This window comes from Ornithorhynchus anatinus, chromosome X1 (assembly GCF_004115215.2).
Source record: "Ornithorhynchus anatinus isolate Pmale09 chromosome X1, mOrnAna1.pri.v4, whole genome shotgun sequence".
Classification (NCBI taxonomy): domain Eukaryota; kingdom Metazoa; phylum Chordata; class Mammalia; order Monotremata; family Ornithorhynchidae; genus Ornithorhynchus; species Ornithorhynchus anatinus.
In genome coordinates, this window is record NC_041749.1 from 55,684,503 (window position 1) to 55,700,562 (window position 16,060).

The 16,060-nt window shown below is 51.2% G+C and overlaps 1 protein-coding gene across 3 annotated transcripts in view; it reads right to left on the minus strand.

Annotated features, from left to right (window-relative positions):
• BLM (BLM RecQ like helicase) overlaps nucleotides 1-16,060 on the minus strand; it is a 75,410-nt gene that overhangs the window by 40,155 nt on the left and 19,195 nt on the right. For all 3 annotated transcript variants that reach the window (XM_029051454.1, XM_029051453.1, XM_029051452.1), the window contains exons 6-8: nucleotides 14,605-14,737; nucleotides 7,778-8,550; nucleotides 3,451-3,642 (exon numbers count right to left, since the gene is read on the minus strand). In XM_029051454.1, the coding sequence (XP_028907287.1) occupies nucleotides 3,451-3,642; nucleotides 7,778-8,550; nucleotides 14,605-14,737 (1,098 nt within the window). The remainder of the gene's footprint in view (nucleotides 1-3,450; nucleotides 3,643-7,777; nucleotides 8,551-14,604; nucleotides 14,738-16,060) is intronic.

Here is a 16,060-nt window from a genome sequence, read left to right on the forward strand (position 1 = left end):
TTACGACCGCTTCCCACAGAGACGTCCGCTGTGGGCAGCGGGGACCCGAGGATGCCGTGTTCCAGGAAAATGGCCTGGACCCAGAGTGGCCCAAGAGCCTGACCCGGGACTGGGCCTGGACCAGCCTCTCATCGGGCTGGAGAAGTCCCAGGAGGAAATCTGGCCACCTAGGTCACAGGGATGGGAAAAACCAGAAGATGAAGCGGGATGACGACCCACTTGGCCAGCAAATGGAAGAAAAAGGCAACCGATAAACATGTACCAGCTGATGTAAACGCTAAGCTAATAACCTGGCCCCTCTGACGGAGGTCTCGTGGTCCAGCAGGCTAGCTCCTTCCATGGATGGGGAGGGGACTGGTCCGGAATTTTCTAAAACAGAGAATCAGCTCGGGACCCAGGGCCCCTCCTGCAGGGAGGGCTCTTTGGCACGGGATATCGATCGTTCATCTGGTAACACCAGCTGGAGTGCAGCTGATCACATGGGCGGAATCAGGCAAAGGGGGGGCCCGAGAGAGCGGTTCGGGGGGCGGGGGCGGGCAGCCCCAGAAGCACGAAGAGAGGGAGTCCCTGCGAGGCAGCCCAAGGGAACGGGCATAGGGAGCTGGTGTTCGCCAAGGGGTCACCTCGTCGAGCACTTACTATATGTCAAACACCGTTCTAAGCGCCGGGGTAGGTACGAGTTAATTAGATCGGACCCGATCCCTGTCCCACACGGGGGTTCGCGGTCTTAAGTAGGGGACCGGGTATTGAACCCCCATTTTACCGTTGAGGAAACTGAGGCACAGAAAAGCTAAACGACTTCAATCGTATCGACTGAGTGCCTACGGTGCGCAAAGCACTGTACTAAGCGCTTGGGAGAGTTCAACGGAACACCGAACGGACGCGTTCCCCGCCCGCAGCGAGCTGGCCCGAGGTGACACGGCAAGCAATTGCCACAGCAACCGGCGAGGGCCGGAATTAGAACCCAGGTCCTCCGACTCCCAGGCCCGTGCTCTTTCCGTCGGGCCGCGCTGCCGTGGGAGGACCGGTGGAGGGAACACCCACAGAGGGACCCGCTAGGCAAACGACCAAACGATCAAACCAGAGCAGCCACCGAGGCAGGCCCCCACGTTGGGGGCGACTCCCAGATCTGGTATCGGAGGTTATCCTTGGGTTCGAAACCCTCAACGAAGCAAATTCTCCTGATCTGCTCGGTCCTCGAGACCGTGCCCGAGATGTCTTTGGGCGTGGAGCTTGGGTGGGGAGGGCAGTCAGCTCTCCTCTAATGCCCAGCCCCAGGACTTGGGAACGGGTCTACCGGTTCTGTCACCTTGTCCTCTCCCGAGCGTTCGGTACAGTGCTCCGCACGCCGTGAGCCCTCAATAAACACCATCGACAGAATACGTCCCTTCCCCTACGACAGTTCCAAACCTAGGGGTGAGAGGATGCAGGCGGTGAACTACTGAGGCAGCGCAGAGCGTGTTAGCACGGACACCTCCAGGATCCCTATCCTGAACCAAAGCTGTCCCGGGCACGGGACCCCGGGGGCTGGAACCGGGAGCCCGCCGCTCTCCAAAGTCACCGGAGATATCACGAGGTGTGTGCGCTTCGGGGTGTGGGGGGAAGGGTGTCAGTATCACGTAGTACCGGGGCTTGCGTGTTTTATCATGCGTCGCGATAAACCTTTTTTTTCTTAATGGTGTTCGTTAAGCGCTCACTATCTGCCAGACACTGTGCTGAGGTAGATAAAAGTGTATCAGGTCGGACAGCGTCCCAGTTTTAACCCCCATTTTGGAGGCGAGGGAACCGGGGCCCGGAGAAACGAAGCGATCGGCCCACAGTCGCACTGCGGGCGAGTGGCGGAGCTGGGATTAGAACCCAGGTCCTTTGGACTCCCAGGCCCGTGCTCTAGCCATTACGCCACCCTTGCTATCAGCAAGGTTTCCCTTTCCGCTCCAGACCGGAGGGAAAGGCAAGACCAAAAATGACCAGGGAGCTGTTGAAACTTGTACTCTGGGGACGGAAGACAGTCTGCCCTCCATCGGCTTTGAAGACGGCTCTCTTTGAAGACCCAACGGTCCGTAAACGTTTCTGGCGGTCGGGAAAATTAAAAAAAAAAGTTCTAAAGCACAGTTTGCTCTTACTCATGTTCGAGACTGCTTATGCGAAGCCACGGTGGAGTCATCTTGCGGTTTTATTAAACATTTAAAGGGTGTATCCTCACAACTTGAAAAGGTTTCACGAATGCACTCACTGCTATAAAGTTTGGGACAGATGAAGAAAGGCAAACAACTCCGCTTCGATCCTGAAAAACAACGCCGCAAAAAGGGAGGTCCCGGTTTGGGTAAATAATTCGCCCAGCCCTACGTAACTGCGTAACACTTATGGATAGGTCCAGAATTTAATGTATTTCTTTAACGCAGGCTGTAAGCTCACTGTGGGCAGAGAACGTGTCTACCGACGCTGTTTAGCATGGCCTACCGGAAAGGGCCCGGGCCTGGGAGTCCGAGGACCTGGGCTCTAGTCCCGGCTCCGCCACCTGTTTGCTGTGTGACCCTGGGCAGGTCACTTCCCTTCTCTGGGCCTCGGTTACCTCATCTGTAAAATGGGGATGAAGACTGTGAGCCCCGCGCGGACAAGGACGGCGTCCAACCTGAAAACCTTGCATCTTAGAACAGTGCTTGCCACGGGGTTAGCACAGATTCCACAATTATCATTAACACTACAACTTTCCCAAGTGCTTAGTACAGTGCTCTGCACCCAGTAAACATTTAATAAATTCCACTGATTGACCGACAACGCCTCTGTGGCTACAAACGGAGTACGGTTAATAATATTAAGAGCATGAGGAACACGACCATGTCGTCCTTAGGAGCCGAAGATGATGAAGTGGTCGCGGGACACCAAGTAGGTAGACATCAACTCCCCTGCCCCCCGCTCTCCGTCATTTTCCCCTCCCAGGACAAATTTCCCCCAGAGGGAAACCGACCCCGTCGTCATCGCCCTTGGGATTAAGAATCCACCAAACCCGGACTAGTCACAGGAGGATCCAGAAATCCTGAGAGCAAGCAGTGTGGCCCAGTGGAAAGAGCCCGGGCCGGTTCTAATCCAGGCTCCACCACCTGCCTGCCGTGTGACCTCGGGCAACGCGCTTAACTTTCCCGTGCCTCGGTCACCTCACCTGGGGAATGGGGATGAAGGCTGTAAAGGACAGGGACGTGTCCCGCTTGGCTTGCTTACATCTACCCCAGCGCTTAGTAGACTGCCTGGAACACAGTAAGCGCCTAAGGGATTACCCACGCCCCTCCCCGTCCCCCCGAAAGAAAGGGCAAGACTTCGCGTCCTGACTAAAGTCCCAAAGGACTGAAATACTGTGATGACAGCCTTCTGGTTGCTCGTTAAAGAGCCCAGACGAGTCTAATTTAACATCTGCCCGGGGTTTCTCGCCGAGTCGCAGCTATAAACGCCTACCAGTGGGCATTAGGATGAAACAGTCTTCGCCAAGAAGAGCCGCGTTGATCGCCTCCAACTGGTTTGTGCGGAAATGATGAAGACCAAATTTCTTGTGGAAAATCTTCATCATTTCTTTCGAGTGAGCAAAATCAATCCGCTTGAAGCGTTCGTGTTCGGCGTTCCTCGAGGGCGAATTCTGAACCCACCCATCTTAAATTTAAAGAGAAGAGACGGTCGTAAGGATCGACGCAGGGAGACGGGAGGATAAAATGAGACGATGGTAAGGATCGACGCGCGGACGGAAAAATAAAATACGTCGAGAAAACACTGCATTTTGGCAGCCAGAGGCTCCGCTGCTTATCTGTTATGGGAACTCGGGCAAGTCACTACGCCTCTCTGGGCCGCAGCCGCCTCATCTGTAATATGGGGATTAAGACCGCGAGCTCCCCGTGGGACAAGGGCTGTGTCCGTCCCCATCAGCTTGTATCTACCCCAGCGCTTAGAACGGGGCTTGGCGCGTAAGAAGCACCTAACGAATACCATAAAAAAACCAAAAAGGCAATTCTCCTGTTCCCCATCCCAAAGGACTTTATGTTCTAATCCCGGTTTGGCCTGTTGGTGACAGTTCAGTTTCTTCTGCTATAAAACGAGAGTGTCAGAGAGAATCCCTCACGGGGCTATTTGAGGAATAGTTAATTAAAAGAACAGTTACAGTTTTGCCATTAGGAAATGTCCCCCACGTTAAAGAAATGATAACCACTGATAAAAACACCCCAAACCAATCACGCTATTTTATAGTTCCATTTCATGGCAGAATACAGAAGCATACGGAATGCACACTGGAAGCAATTTATCAGGCACAACTCTATCCTCTGGCATGCAGTAGCTAGATATTTGATGCGAAAAACCTGGTCAAAACTCCGCACAGAGGACTCCGTGCGCTAAGCTCACCCCTCATCCCAGAAGTACAACCTAGACTAGCATCTCATTAGATTTAAGAAAGTGTAATTTTAAAACTTGTTGCCTAAAAACAACAACTCTCCATGCCGTTTTATTTGAATCCAAAAAAAAAAAAAATCAGATTTCTCAATATACACTTCCACTCCATGTGAACTGTATAGGCGTTAATGAAATAATTTTGGGCTGTTATCTGCAGCCCTGAAAAAAAATAATCCCTTTTCTTTACTGGCTAATTAACGCTTCCTAAATCTTCTCCGCGTAAGAACTGTAAGACATAATGAAGAAAGAATTTTGCTTACTTCAAGGAACTTGTGGTTTCACATTTCATCGGGCATAATGGCATGATTGTACATCATACTGATATCTTTAAATTATATATTATTTATTCACACTAATGTCTATCCCCCGGGCGCCCGAGACCGTAAGCTCATTACGGGCAGGGAACGTGCTTGCTAATTCCGTTGTACACATTAGTAAGAGCTCACCTGCCTTCAAACGTGCCTTCGGATATGCCCATGTCTGCCCCATTCTCAAAAACCCTCCCTTGACCCCAGAGTTCCCTCCACTTATCATCCTATCTCCCTCCTAGCATTCCTCTCCAAACTCCTCGAGAAAGACATCAACACCCACGGTCTCAAATTCCTCTCCTCCAATTCTCTCCTGAACTCCCTCCAATCTGACCTCCGTCCCCCTCGCGCCACCGAAACCGTCCCCTCAAAGGTCACCGAGGAGCTCGTTCTTGCCAAATCCAACGGCTCCTACTCCATCCTTTTCCTCCTCGACCTCTCAGCTGCCTTTGCCGCTGAGGACCTCCCCCTTCTCCTGGGTACGTTATCCAACCTTGGTGTCACCGACTCATTCTCCTCGTTGCCCTCATCTCTCTGACCTTTCATTCTCGGTCTCCTTCGCGAGCTCCTCCTCTCCCTCCCATCCCCTAAATGTGAGGGTTCCTCAAGGTTCAGTTCGCGGTCCCCTCCTATTCTCTATCTACACTCATTCCCTTGGAGAACTCATTCGTTCCCACGGCTTCAACTACCATCTCTATGCGGATGACACCCAAATCTACATCTCCTCCCCTGATCTCTCTCCCTCTCTCCAGGCTCCCGTCTCCTCCTACCTTCAGGACATCTCTACTTAGATGTCCTCCCGTCACCTTAAACCTAACACGTCCAAAGCAGAGCTCCTTATCTGCCCACCCAGACCTTCTCCTGGACTTTCCCGTCACTGTAGACGACACCACCGAGCTTCCCGCCCCACAGGCCCGTAACCTCGGCATTATCCTTGACTCCTCTTTCTCTCGTTCAACCCACAGATTCAATCGTCACCAAATCCTGTCGGTCTCACCAACATCGCTCTCCATACAAACCACTACCATGTTAATACAGTCACTCGTCCGATCCCACCTAGATTAGCCTCCTTGCTGACCTCTCAAGATCCTGCCCCTCCCCACTCCAGCCCACACTTCACTCGGCTGCCCGGATCATCCCTCTACAGAAACGTTCCCGGCGTGTCACCCCCTTCCTCAAAAATCTCCAGCGGTTACCCGTCCACCTCCGTATCAGACAAAAACTCCTCACCATTGACTTTAAAGCACTCCACCATCTTGCCCCCTCCTACCTCACCTCGCTTCTCTCTTTCCCGCACACTTCGCTCCTCTGTCGCTAACCATCTCACTGTGCCTCCACCTCGCCTGTCTCGCCGCCGACCCCTGACCCACGTCCTACTTCTGGCCTGGAACGCCCTCCCTCCTCGAATCCGCCAGACTATTACTCTCCCCCTCTTCAAAGCCTTCCTGAAGGCCCAACTCCTCCAAGAGGCCTTCCCAGACTGAGCCCCACTTTCCCTCCTCTCCCACTCCCTTCTGTGTCGCCCTGACTTGCTCCCTTTGCTCTCCCCCCCGGGTTCCTTGCCCCACAGCTCTTTTGTATATATCTGTAATTTTATTTACTTATATTGATGTCTGTCTATTTGTATCGACCCTCTCCCTCCCCTAGACTGTGAGCTCATTGTAGGCAGGGACTGTCACTCTTTAGTGCTGTACTGTACTTTCTCAAGTGCTTAGTACAGCGCTCAGCGCACGGTAAATGCTTCATAGGATTGAATCCACGAATATCGTTGATTGATTGGTTGGCTTCCCCTCTGACTGTGACTAATCATTCACCTAAAAACACGTTCCAGTAATGTACAATTTTGGTATTTTTTAGTCTTTTTGGTTGTTGATTTTTTTTTAACCCCTGATCACTCTCTAACCCTAAACGCTGAGGATACATATGGAAATTTTTAAGTTTTATTCTATTTTATGACATAAACTTCTTTTAGGCCAAACTCTACTTGGGCTGATTATAGAATCTGAGCATAACAAAATACTGGTTATAACTTCCAGCTTGCGAGATCACCGGGCCTAGGGGATAGAGCCCGGGCCTGGGAGTCAGAAGGACCTGGGTTTTAATCTCAGCTCTGCCACTTGTCGGCTATGTGACCTTGGGTAAGTCACTTCACTTCTCTGCGCCTCAGCTTCCTCATCTGTAAAATGGGGACTGTGTCCAACCTGATTAGCTTGCATCTACCCCAGAGCTTAGTACGGTGCCTAACGGATACATAGTTAGTGCTTAACAAATACCATAAAAAACCAAACATATAGTTGCTCTTAAATTATACAAGCAATTTGCCCACAAATTGTGATGTACCACTCTTAACTCTGGTAGAAATCCGCATGGAAACAATGTTGTTTCTAGAGTACAAACACTTTACTGCAAACTTTTCGGGGGCAGAGAATATGACTACCAAGTCTGTTATACTTCATTCAGTCGTATTTATTGAGTGCTTACTGGGTGCAGGGGACTGTCTTAAGCACTTAATTGTACTCTTCCACGCCCTTAGGACAGCGCTGTGCACATTAAAAGAACTCAATTAATACCACTGATTGATTCTAGGAAAAAAACACCCCCAAACCAGATTATGATCTCCTTAATTCAACTGATTGATATTTGTTAAGGGCTTACAATGTGTCAAACACTGTAATAAACTCTGGGGTAGATACGAGAAAATCAGGTCCCCACATGGGGCTCACAGTCTGCCAAGGAGGGAGAATTGGTGTTGAATTCCCATTTTGAAGATGAGGGAACTGAGGCACAGAGAATTTAAGGGACTCGCCCAAGGTCCCGAAGCGGGTAAGCGGACGACCCGGGATTAGACCCCAGGCCTCTGACTCCCAGGCCCGTGCTCTTTCCGCTACACCACACTGCTCTTTTTCGTCTATTTTTTTTTCCCCCAGTAGATTCAACAAACCCAATTCTAACTCCTGTGTTTGATGAGGCGGAAAAAGGGATTAAGGGGACGGTTGTTTTGTCTTTCACAGGATTCAAAATACGAAAATATAACTCACCGGTACAATTCTGGACTGACCCTGAGAAATGGGTATTTTTGGCAGCAGAAAACACGGGAAGGCGATTTCCTTCGGTGGGATGCGTTTTCTCTGACGCTGATTTTGCTGGCTGGCCTTCTCTGATGGGCGGATACGCTCCCACAGGAGATGGTCCGGCTGGATTTTCCCAGTCTTCATCAAAGTCATCCATATCGAAAGCGTCGAGGTCAAAGATGGGATCCTGGGCTTCCAAACTGACTCCCCGGTCCAAGTCGCTCGGAGCGGGGGTCGCGGCGGGATGCTTTTTGGGAATTTTCACGGCGGTGCTCGTTAAAGCTCTCTCTGGGAAATGACGCCTTTCATCCTTCCGTTCTGTCCTCGATCTATCACCCCAACCGCTACTGACCAGAGATACTTCTTCGGATGGGGAATTGAAAAACGTCCTTTCTGAGGCATCCTGCCTAGAAGATGGCCACCCCGGCTTCCCGGCGGCGTTGGTTTCTGGAGTCCTATTTACTGACGTATCTAAATTTGGAAGTTCCCTTGGAGTTTGACCAAGACCACTTCCTCGATGTTCAGCGGCAGAAGCAGCACAGAGAAGGTGCGGAAGCTTGAAGTCTTCAGCAGAATTCCCAGGGGGGCGGAAGTCGGTCTTTTGAAATGAAGGAGGAGAAGAGAGAGATGGCGGCCCAGGGCGACGACAGCCGATAGGACTGGATTTCCAGTGGGAGGCGAGAAGAGAACTGATATCACTGACGTCCGAACCGGCAAAGTAGTTATCTAAGAGCCTTTTTCTGGAAAAGGGGGGGGGAAGAAAAACCGCTCGGTGAAACCATCCATAAGCAGCGTGGTGAAGTCGACTGAGCGTGGGCCTGGGAGTCAGCAGGTCATGGGTTCTAATACCTGCTCCGCCACTCATCTGCTGTGTGATCTTGGGCAAGTCACTTCACTTCTCTGCGTCTCAGTTACCTCATCTATAAAATGGGGGTGGAGACTGGGAGCCCCATGTGGGGACTGGGTCCAACCCATTTGCTCGTAGCCACTCCAGTGCTCAGTACAATGCCTGGCACGTAAGCGCTTAAATACCACAATTATTATCACTATTACTTATTGAGCATTTGCTATGTACAGAGCACTGTACTAAGCTCTTGGGGAAACGCACCAGAGATAAAAGACGGTTTCCCGGTCCTCACGGAGCTCGCGCTCTAACGAGGGAGCCGGGGCCGACACAGATTATATACAGTTGGGATGAAAAACAGGTACGACTAGCAGTCGGAGGAGGAAAAATGGGGAGATAAGGGGAGAGGTGACTAAATCAGAATACGTCACATATGTACGTACATATCTCATTTATATTTTGTCTACAGGCTCACGGTGGGAAGGGAATGTGTTTGTTATATTGTTTACTGTACTCTCCCCAGCCCTTAGCCCAGTGCTCTGCCCACACTAAGCGCTCAATAGATTGACTGACTATAATTTGCTCCTCCTCCCCTCCCCATTCCCCCTTCTCCGGGCCCCTGCTCTTCCCCTTTCCCCTCCCCACAGCACGGTGCCTATTTGTATATATTACTTATTACTCTATTTATTTTGTTAATGGTGTGTATATTTCGATGATTCTATTTATCTAGATGATATTTATGCCAGATTACTTGTTTTGTTCTGTTTCGTTTTGCCGTCTGTCTCCCCGGTTTATACCGTGCGCCCGTCACTGGGTAGGGATGGTCTCTATCTGTCGCCGAACTGTACATTCCGAGCGCTTAGTCCAGTGCTCTGCACATAGTAAGTGCTCAATAAATACGACCGAATGAATGAATGAACCCAGACTACAGGCTACAGACCCAGGTTACAGAAAACTTTCATTTTGGTTCTCATGCTTTGCCATGTGTGAGCAAACCTGATTACCTGGTATCTACCCCAGCGCTTAGAACAGTGTCTGACGCATAGTAAGTGCTTAACCAATACCATCTTTATTATCCTTCTGACAAAAGATCCAATAGGTTGTACTGAGACAGACGCCCACTGTGAGATGCTCCCCGGCTTCTCGATCACCATCACCCCCGGTTAACAGCGGTGTTGAGTGTTGTGTGCACAGCACTGGCCTAAACGCTTGGGAGAGGGCAATACAACAGAGTTGGTAGACACGTTCCCCACCTACAACGAGCTTACAGTCTAGAGGAGGAGACGGACATTAGATACGTGACATCTAATTTGTAGATATGCACTTAAGAGCTGTGGGGCTGAAGGTGGGGGCGTGGGGGCGAATATCAAATACCCAAAGGTCAGAGAACCAAGTGCACAGACGATGCAGAAGGGGGAGGGAGCTGGGGAAATGAGGGCTTGATCGGCGAAGGCCCCTCGGAGGAGAGGTGACCTCCACCCGGCTACCTTCCATCCGAAACTCGTAGCGAAGGCGCTTTTTAAAAAAATGACATTTAAGTGCTTACTGTGTGTCAAACCCTGTTCTAAACACTGGGGTAGACACGAGTTAATTAGGTCGGCAACAGCCCCTGTCATGCATGGGGGCTCAGTGTCTGAGCACATCAGAAGAGAAAGGACTTCTTGTTGGCAAATCAATACAATAATTACGGTACTCGTTAAGCGCTTACTCTGTGTCAAGCACCGTTCTAAGCTCTGGAGTAAATACAGGTCAGTCGGGTTGAACAGAGTCCCCGTCCCTCAAGGGGCTCACAGTCTAAATCCCCATTTTACAGACGAGGTAACTGAGGCCCGGAGAAATGAGGTGACTTGCCCAAGGTCGCACAGCGGACAATATGCAACGGAAGTGCTCGAAACGCACCTGGCCTGAGGTGTCTCTTGGGTTGTCACAACCTGAGGAGGAGGGAAAATCCTCCCGGAAGAGGTGAGATTTCAGGAGGGCCTTGAAGCTGGGGTGAGCGGGGATGCGGCAGGTGGCAAAGGCAGGGTGGGGAAGTTCCAGGCAGGCGAAAGGATGAGAGCACGCAAGTAGAGGAGGGAGAGCACCGGGTCAGGGACCGGGAAGCCAAGAGCCTGAGCTGGGGAGGAACGGCTGAGGATGGCCACCGTGTCAAAAGGAGAGAACGAGTGGGAACGCCTTAATAAAAAGCCAGCAATTTCCGCTGGGGGCAGGGGGAAGCCGGGTGGTCGCCCGAGCAGAAGGGAGAAGGGAAGAGACGAGCGCTGAGCCGCGTCTGGGAAAGGCGACCCGGGCTCCCTGGAATGGAGCTGGAAGAAGGGGGAGGTTGGAGGCAAGGAAGTCAAGACAACAGCCCGCCTTCAAGAGAAACCCCTAACGCACGCTGAGACTATGAAAGGAACCATGAAGAGAAACAAAGATCGACTCAGTCGAAACAGCAAGATGGCCGTTAATGATAGAACTAGTTCTCTTGGGGACAGTTTTTCCAGCTTCCCGACTTCCTTCACGTGGGCTTCTGACTATACGCCTTTCCCCCCTGGGGCTGCCGGCGGTGAGTTTGGTTGTTTTTTCTTTTTAATGTTATTTGTTAAGCACTTACTATGTGCCAACCGCTGTCCTAAGCACTGGGGTGGGTATACGATAATCTATTTGGACATAATCCATGTTTTTAGATCATAAACAAGTTCTCTCTCTCCCTCCATGGGCTTCTTAATAAATACTCCTATTCCACCTGGGCTGGGGGGAGGGACCGGGCTTTTTGTCTGTCTCACGCTACATTGATCGTTTCAGTTATTCAACGGTTTATTCATTTAAAAAAAGTAAATGTTAGATTGCACAGTGGCAAATGGTTGTCCCTCAGCACCGTACAGTTCCATCTGGATATGTAGTTGACGTAGTTGACAACATCCCTTCTTAGAAACAACAGAGATGACATTCTTTAAACGTGTTATGTGCTGGGGCAAATACTGAGGTCATCAGACTGGGACAGACCTCCTTATCTTCCCACCCAAACCCCGTCCTCCCCACGACTTTCCCGTCACGGTAGACGGCATCACCATCCTTCCCATCTCACAGGCCCGTAACTTTGCCGTTCTCCTCGACTCATCTCTCTCAGTCAACCCGCATAGTCAGTCTGTCACTAAATCCAGTCAGTTCCACCTTCGCAACACGGCTAAGATCCGCCCTCTCCTACCGAAGTGCTACCACGTTAAGCCAAGCGCTTATTCTATCCGGCTTCGATTAACTGGATCGGCCTCCTCACTGACCTCCTAGCCTCCCGTCTTTCCCCTCTCCAGTCCATAATTCACTCTGCTGCTCAGACTATTTTTCTACAAAAAAACGTTCAGCCTATGTTTTCCCGTTCGAGACCCTCCAGTAGTCACCAATCCGCTTTCACGTTCATTCACTCGATTGTATTTATTGAGCGCTTACCGCATGCAGAGCGCTGTACTAAGCGCTTGGGAAGTACAATTCAGGCAACAGGTAGAGACAATCCCTACCCAACAACGGGCTCACAGTCAAACAAAACAAAACAAGTAGACAGGCATCAATAGCATCAAAAGAAATAGAATTATAGACATATACATATCATTACTGAATAGAATATGTACAAATATACGCAAGGGGGTGGATTAGAAGGAGGGAGTGGGGCGATGGGAAGGGGAGGAGGAGCAGAGGGAAGGGGGGGGGCTCGGTCTGGGAAGGCCTCCTGGAGGAGGTGAGCTCAGAAGTTGGGGGGAAGAGAGCTAGTTTGGCGGATGTGAGGAGGGAGGGCGTTCCAGTCCAGAGGTAGGACGTGGGCCAGGGGTCGACGGCGGGACGGGCGAGAACGAGGCCCAGTGAGGAGGTGAGCGGCAGAGGAGCGGAGTGTGCGGGCTGGGCTGTAGAAGGACAGAAAGGAGGTGAGGTAGGAGGGGGCAAGGTGACGGAGAGCTTTGAAGCCAAGAGTGAGGAGTCAAAGAAAAACAGAACATCAAACAGAAACTCCTCCCCACTGGCTTTAAAGCACTCAATCATCCTCCCCCACATTACCTCGCTGCTCTCCTACTGCAACCCACCCAGCACACTTCGCTCCTCTGATGCCGACCTGCTCAACCGTACCTTGACCTCATCGCCGACCTCTTGCCCACGCCCTCCCTCTTCATCCGACAGACGATCACGCTCCCCACCTTCAAAGCTTTACTGAAGGCACATCTCCTCCGAGAGGCCTTCCCTGACTAAGCCCTCAATTCCTCTTCTTCCGCTGCCTTCTGCCCTGCCCTTGGATTTGCACCCTTTATGCGGCCCCAAGGCACTCACGTCCGCATCTGCAATTTTGTATATTAATGTCCGTCTCCCCCTCTAGACAGGAAATTCGTTTGGGGCACGGAACGGTCTACCAACGCTGTCATGTTGAACTCTCCCAAGTGCCTAGCACAGTGCTCTGCCCAAAGTAAGCTCTCGATAATAAATACTGTTGATTGACTGAACAGTCCCCGTTCACAAAAGACTCACCGTCTGAGGCAAGGAGGGTGTTCTATTCTTTGAGGATAAGGAAACTGAGGCTCAGGAAGTTAAGTGACTTGCTCAAGGTCCCTCTTCAGGCCAGGAGCAGAGCTGGGACGAGAACTTGGTATTCACTGAGCGCTTACTGCGTGCAGAGCGCTGTATTAAGCGCTTGGGAGGGCACGATGCAAATCGGAAGACACGGCTCCTGCGCCCTGGGACCTCACAGGTTAGAGGGGACGACGGACGTTAAAATAAATTACAGAGAAGGAAAATGGCGGCGTAAGGATATGGACGACGTAAGGGCTGAGGGTGGGGTGAAGGGGGACGGACTTCGAGGCTGGAGGGAGGATTGGGCAAGGGGAGTCAGAAGGGAGGCGGATGAGCCCCTCTTTGCCTCTGCTCCTCCTCCCCATCGTCCCTACTCCCTACCTCTGCTCTATCCCCTTCCCTGCCCCACAGCACTTGTGTATATTTGTACATATTTATTATTCTATTTTATTAATGATGTGTCTAGATCTATAATTCGATTTATCTATTCTGTTGCTACTGATGTAGAAGCAGCGTGGCTCAGTGGAAAGAGCCTGGGCTTCGGAGTCAGAGGTCATGAGTTCGACTCCCGGCTCTGCCACTTGTCAGCTGTGTGACTGTGGGCAAGTCACTTCGCTTCTCTGTGCCTCAGTTACCTCATCTGCAAAATGGGGATGAAGCCTCACGTGGGACAACCTGATGACCCTGTATCTACCCCAGCGCTTAGAACAGTGCTCTGCACATAGTAAGCGCTTAACAAATACCAACATTACTTGTTTTGTTGCCAGTCTCCCCCCCTTCTAGACCGCGAGCCCGTTGTTGGGTAGGGATTATCTCTATCTGTTGCCGAACTGCACTTTCCAGGCGCTTAGTACGGTGCTCTGCACACGGTGAGCGCTCAACAAATCCGACTGAATGAATGAAGATGCGAACATGCTGGCATTTGAGGAACAAACTCTGCGGGCCGGACTGGGGGCGGATCCGGGACTATTTCTACTTGGTCAGCCCACATCTGCCTAAACACGGTCATCTGGGTTTCGGGTCGCGCAGCCCGGAATTTGTGGTCAGACAGATTATCTACTGCTATAGAAGATGCCCGGATGCCACTCCCAAAATCCACGCTCAAAATCATCCAAAGGCTGATGTAGACTTCTAGACGGCCAGCTCACTGTGGGCAGGGAACGCGTCCGTTTACTGTTAGAGCGTCCTCTTCCAAGCGCTCAGTACAGTGCTCTGCACACAGGAAGTGCTCAATAAATACGAGCGACTGACCGGAAATTACAACCCCATCCCTTGCCGGCTGTACTCGTTTAGGACCCAGGTCTCTGTACGAAGTGAACTTTTCAGAATGGTGAGGGAGAGGTGATGTTCTAAATGCTGAACGCGCAAGGCAATAAGATCTTATCCAGGAAAGAAAAATGAAAAATCCATCAGTCACCTGTGTTCTCGCTTCCGAAGGAGTTCATTTCCACAGCGCAGAGCTTGAAGTTCACAAATGGGAATGGCGTCCACCATCTCGCACATCTCTTCCATCACCCTGAGCAGCTGCTGGGGCAGTGGAGGTTGTTTATCTGCAGAGTGATGACTCGGTCAGATTCATTTCCACACCAAGCAGCCTTTTAGCGCGTACCAGCTAACTACGGCTACCATTTTTTAAAAAAATGGCATTTATTAAGTGTTTACTATACGTCACCGTTCTAAGCGCTGGGGTAGGTACGGGTTAGTTAGGTTGGACACGGTTTCCTGTCCCACGTGAGGCTCGCAGTCTAAGTACGAGGGAGAACGGGTTTTGAACTGCTATTTTACAGTCGAGGAAACAGAGAGCAGTTAAGTGACTTGCCCACGGTCACGCAGAGGACAGGTGGCGGAGCTGGGATTAGAAACCAGGTCCTCCGACTTCCAGGCCTGTGCTCTTTCCACTAGGTCACGCTGCTACTTCAGCGGTTCCTCACGTAGGAACGGCCTACCCCGTCAGGAGTCGGCCTGGGGCGCTTTAGGTCTTCTCAGTAGACGTGAAACTCTTTTACACGTCGTTCCCCTTTTTCTTTCCCTTTTTATCTGACCCATCACGAGGAACCCTGAAATTACGGATTGTGTCACTTCCGTGTTGTGTCCACTGCATTTAGCAGGCGTTGGTGATCCATAATGATGTCTGTGATCATTCTCGGGACACTCCAGGGGTGGCGGGGAAGAGAGAGGGAAGAGAGGGACGGGGAAGGGCCGGCAATGAAGCTCGGCTTGCCATTTTCAGGGTATTTTTTAAGAACTTACTACGTGCCAGGTACTGTACTGACCGCTGGGATAGCTACAAGCCAGATAGATGCAGCGTGGCTTAGTGGAAAGAGCACGGGCTTGGGAGTCGGAGGTCGTGGGTTCTAATCCCACCTCCGCCACTGGTCAGCTGTGTGACTTTGGGCAAGTCCCTTAACTTCTCTGGGCCTCAGTGGCCTCATCTGTAAAATGGGGATGAAGGCTGCGAGTCCCACGCGAGACAACCCGATTACCCTGGATCTGCCCCAGTGCTTAGGACGATGCTTGGCACAGAGTAAGCGCTTAACCGATACCATCATTCATTCAATCGTGTTTATTGAGCGCTTACTGTGCGCACAGCTTGGGAGAGTACAATACATGATAATTAGCATATACTTTCCCCGTCCATAACGAGCTTAGAGTCTAGAGCTCCACGTCCCACAGCTCTTATGTACGTATTTGTAATTTATTTATATTAACGTCTGTCTCCCTCCGCGACTGTAAGCTCATCGTGGGCAGGGAACGTGTCTGTTAAACTGTACTCTCCCCAGCATTTACCGCAGTGCTCTGCACACAGTAAGCACTCAAATACAACCGATTGATTCTGTTTGATGCGGAGGTGACGGGCAACCCTTGGAGGTCCT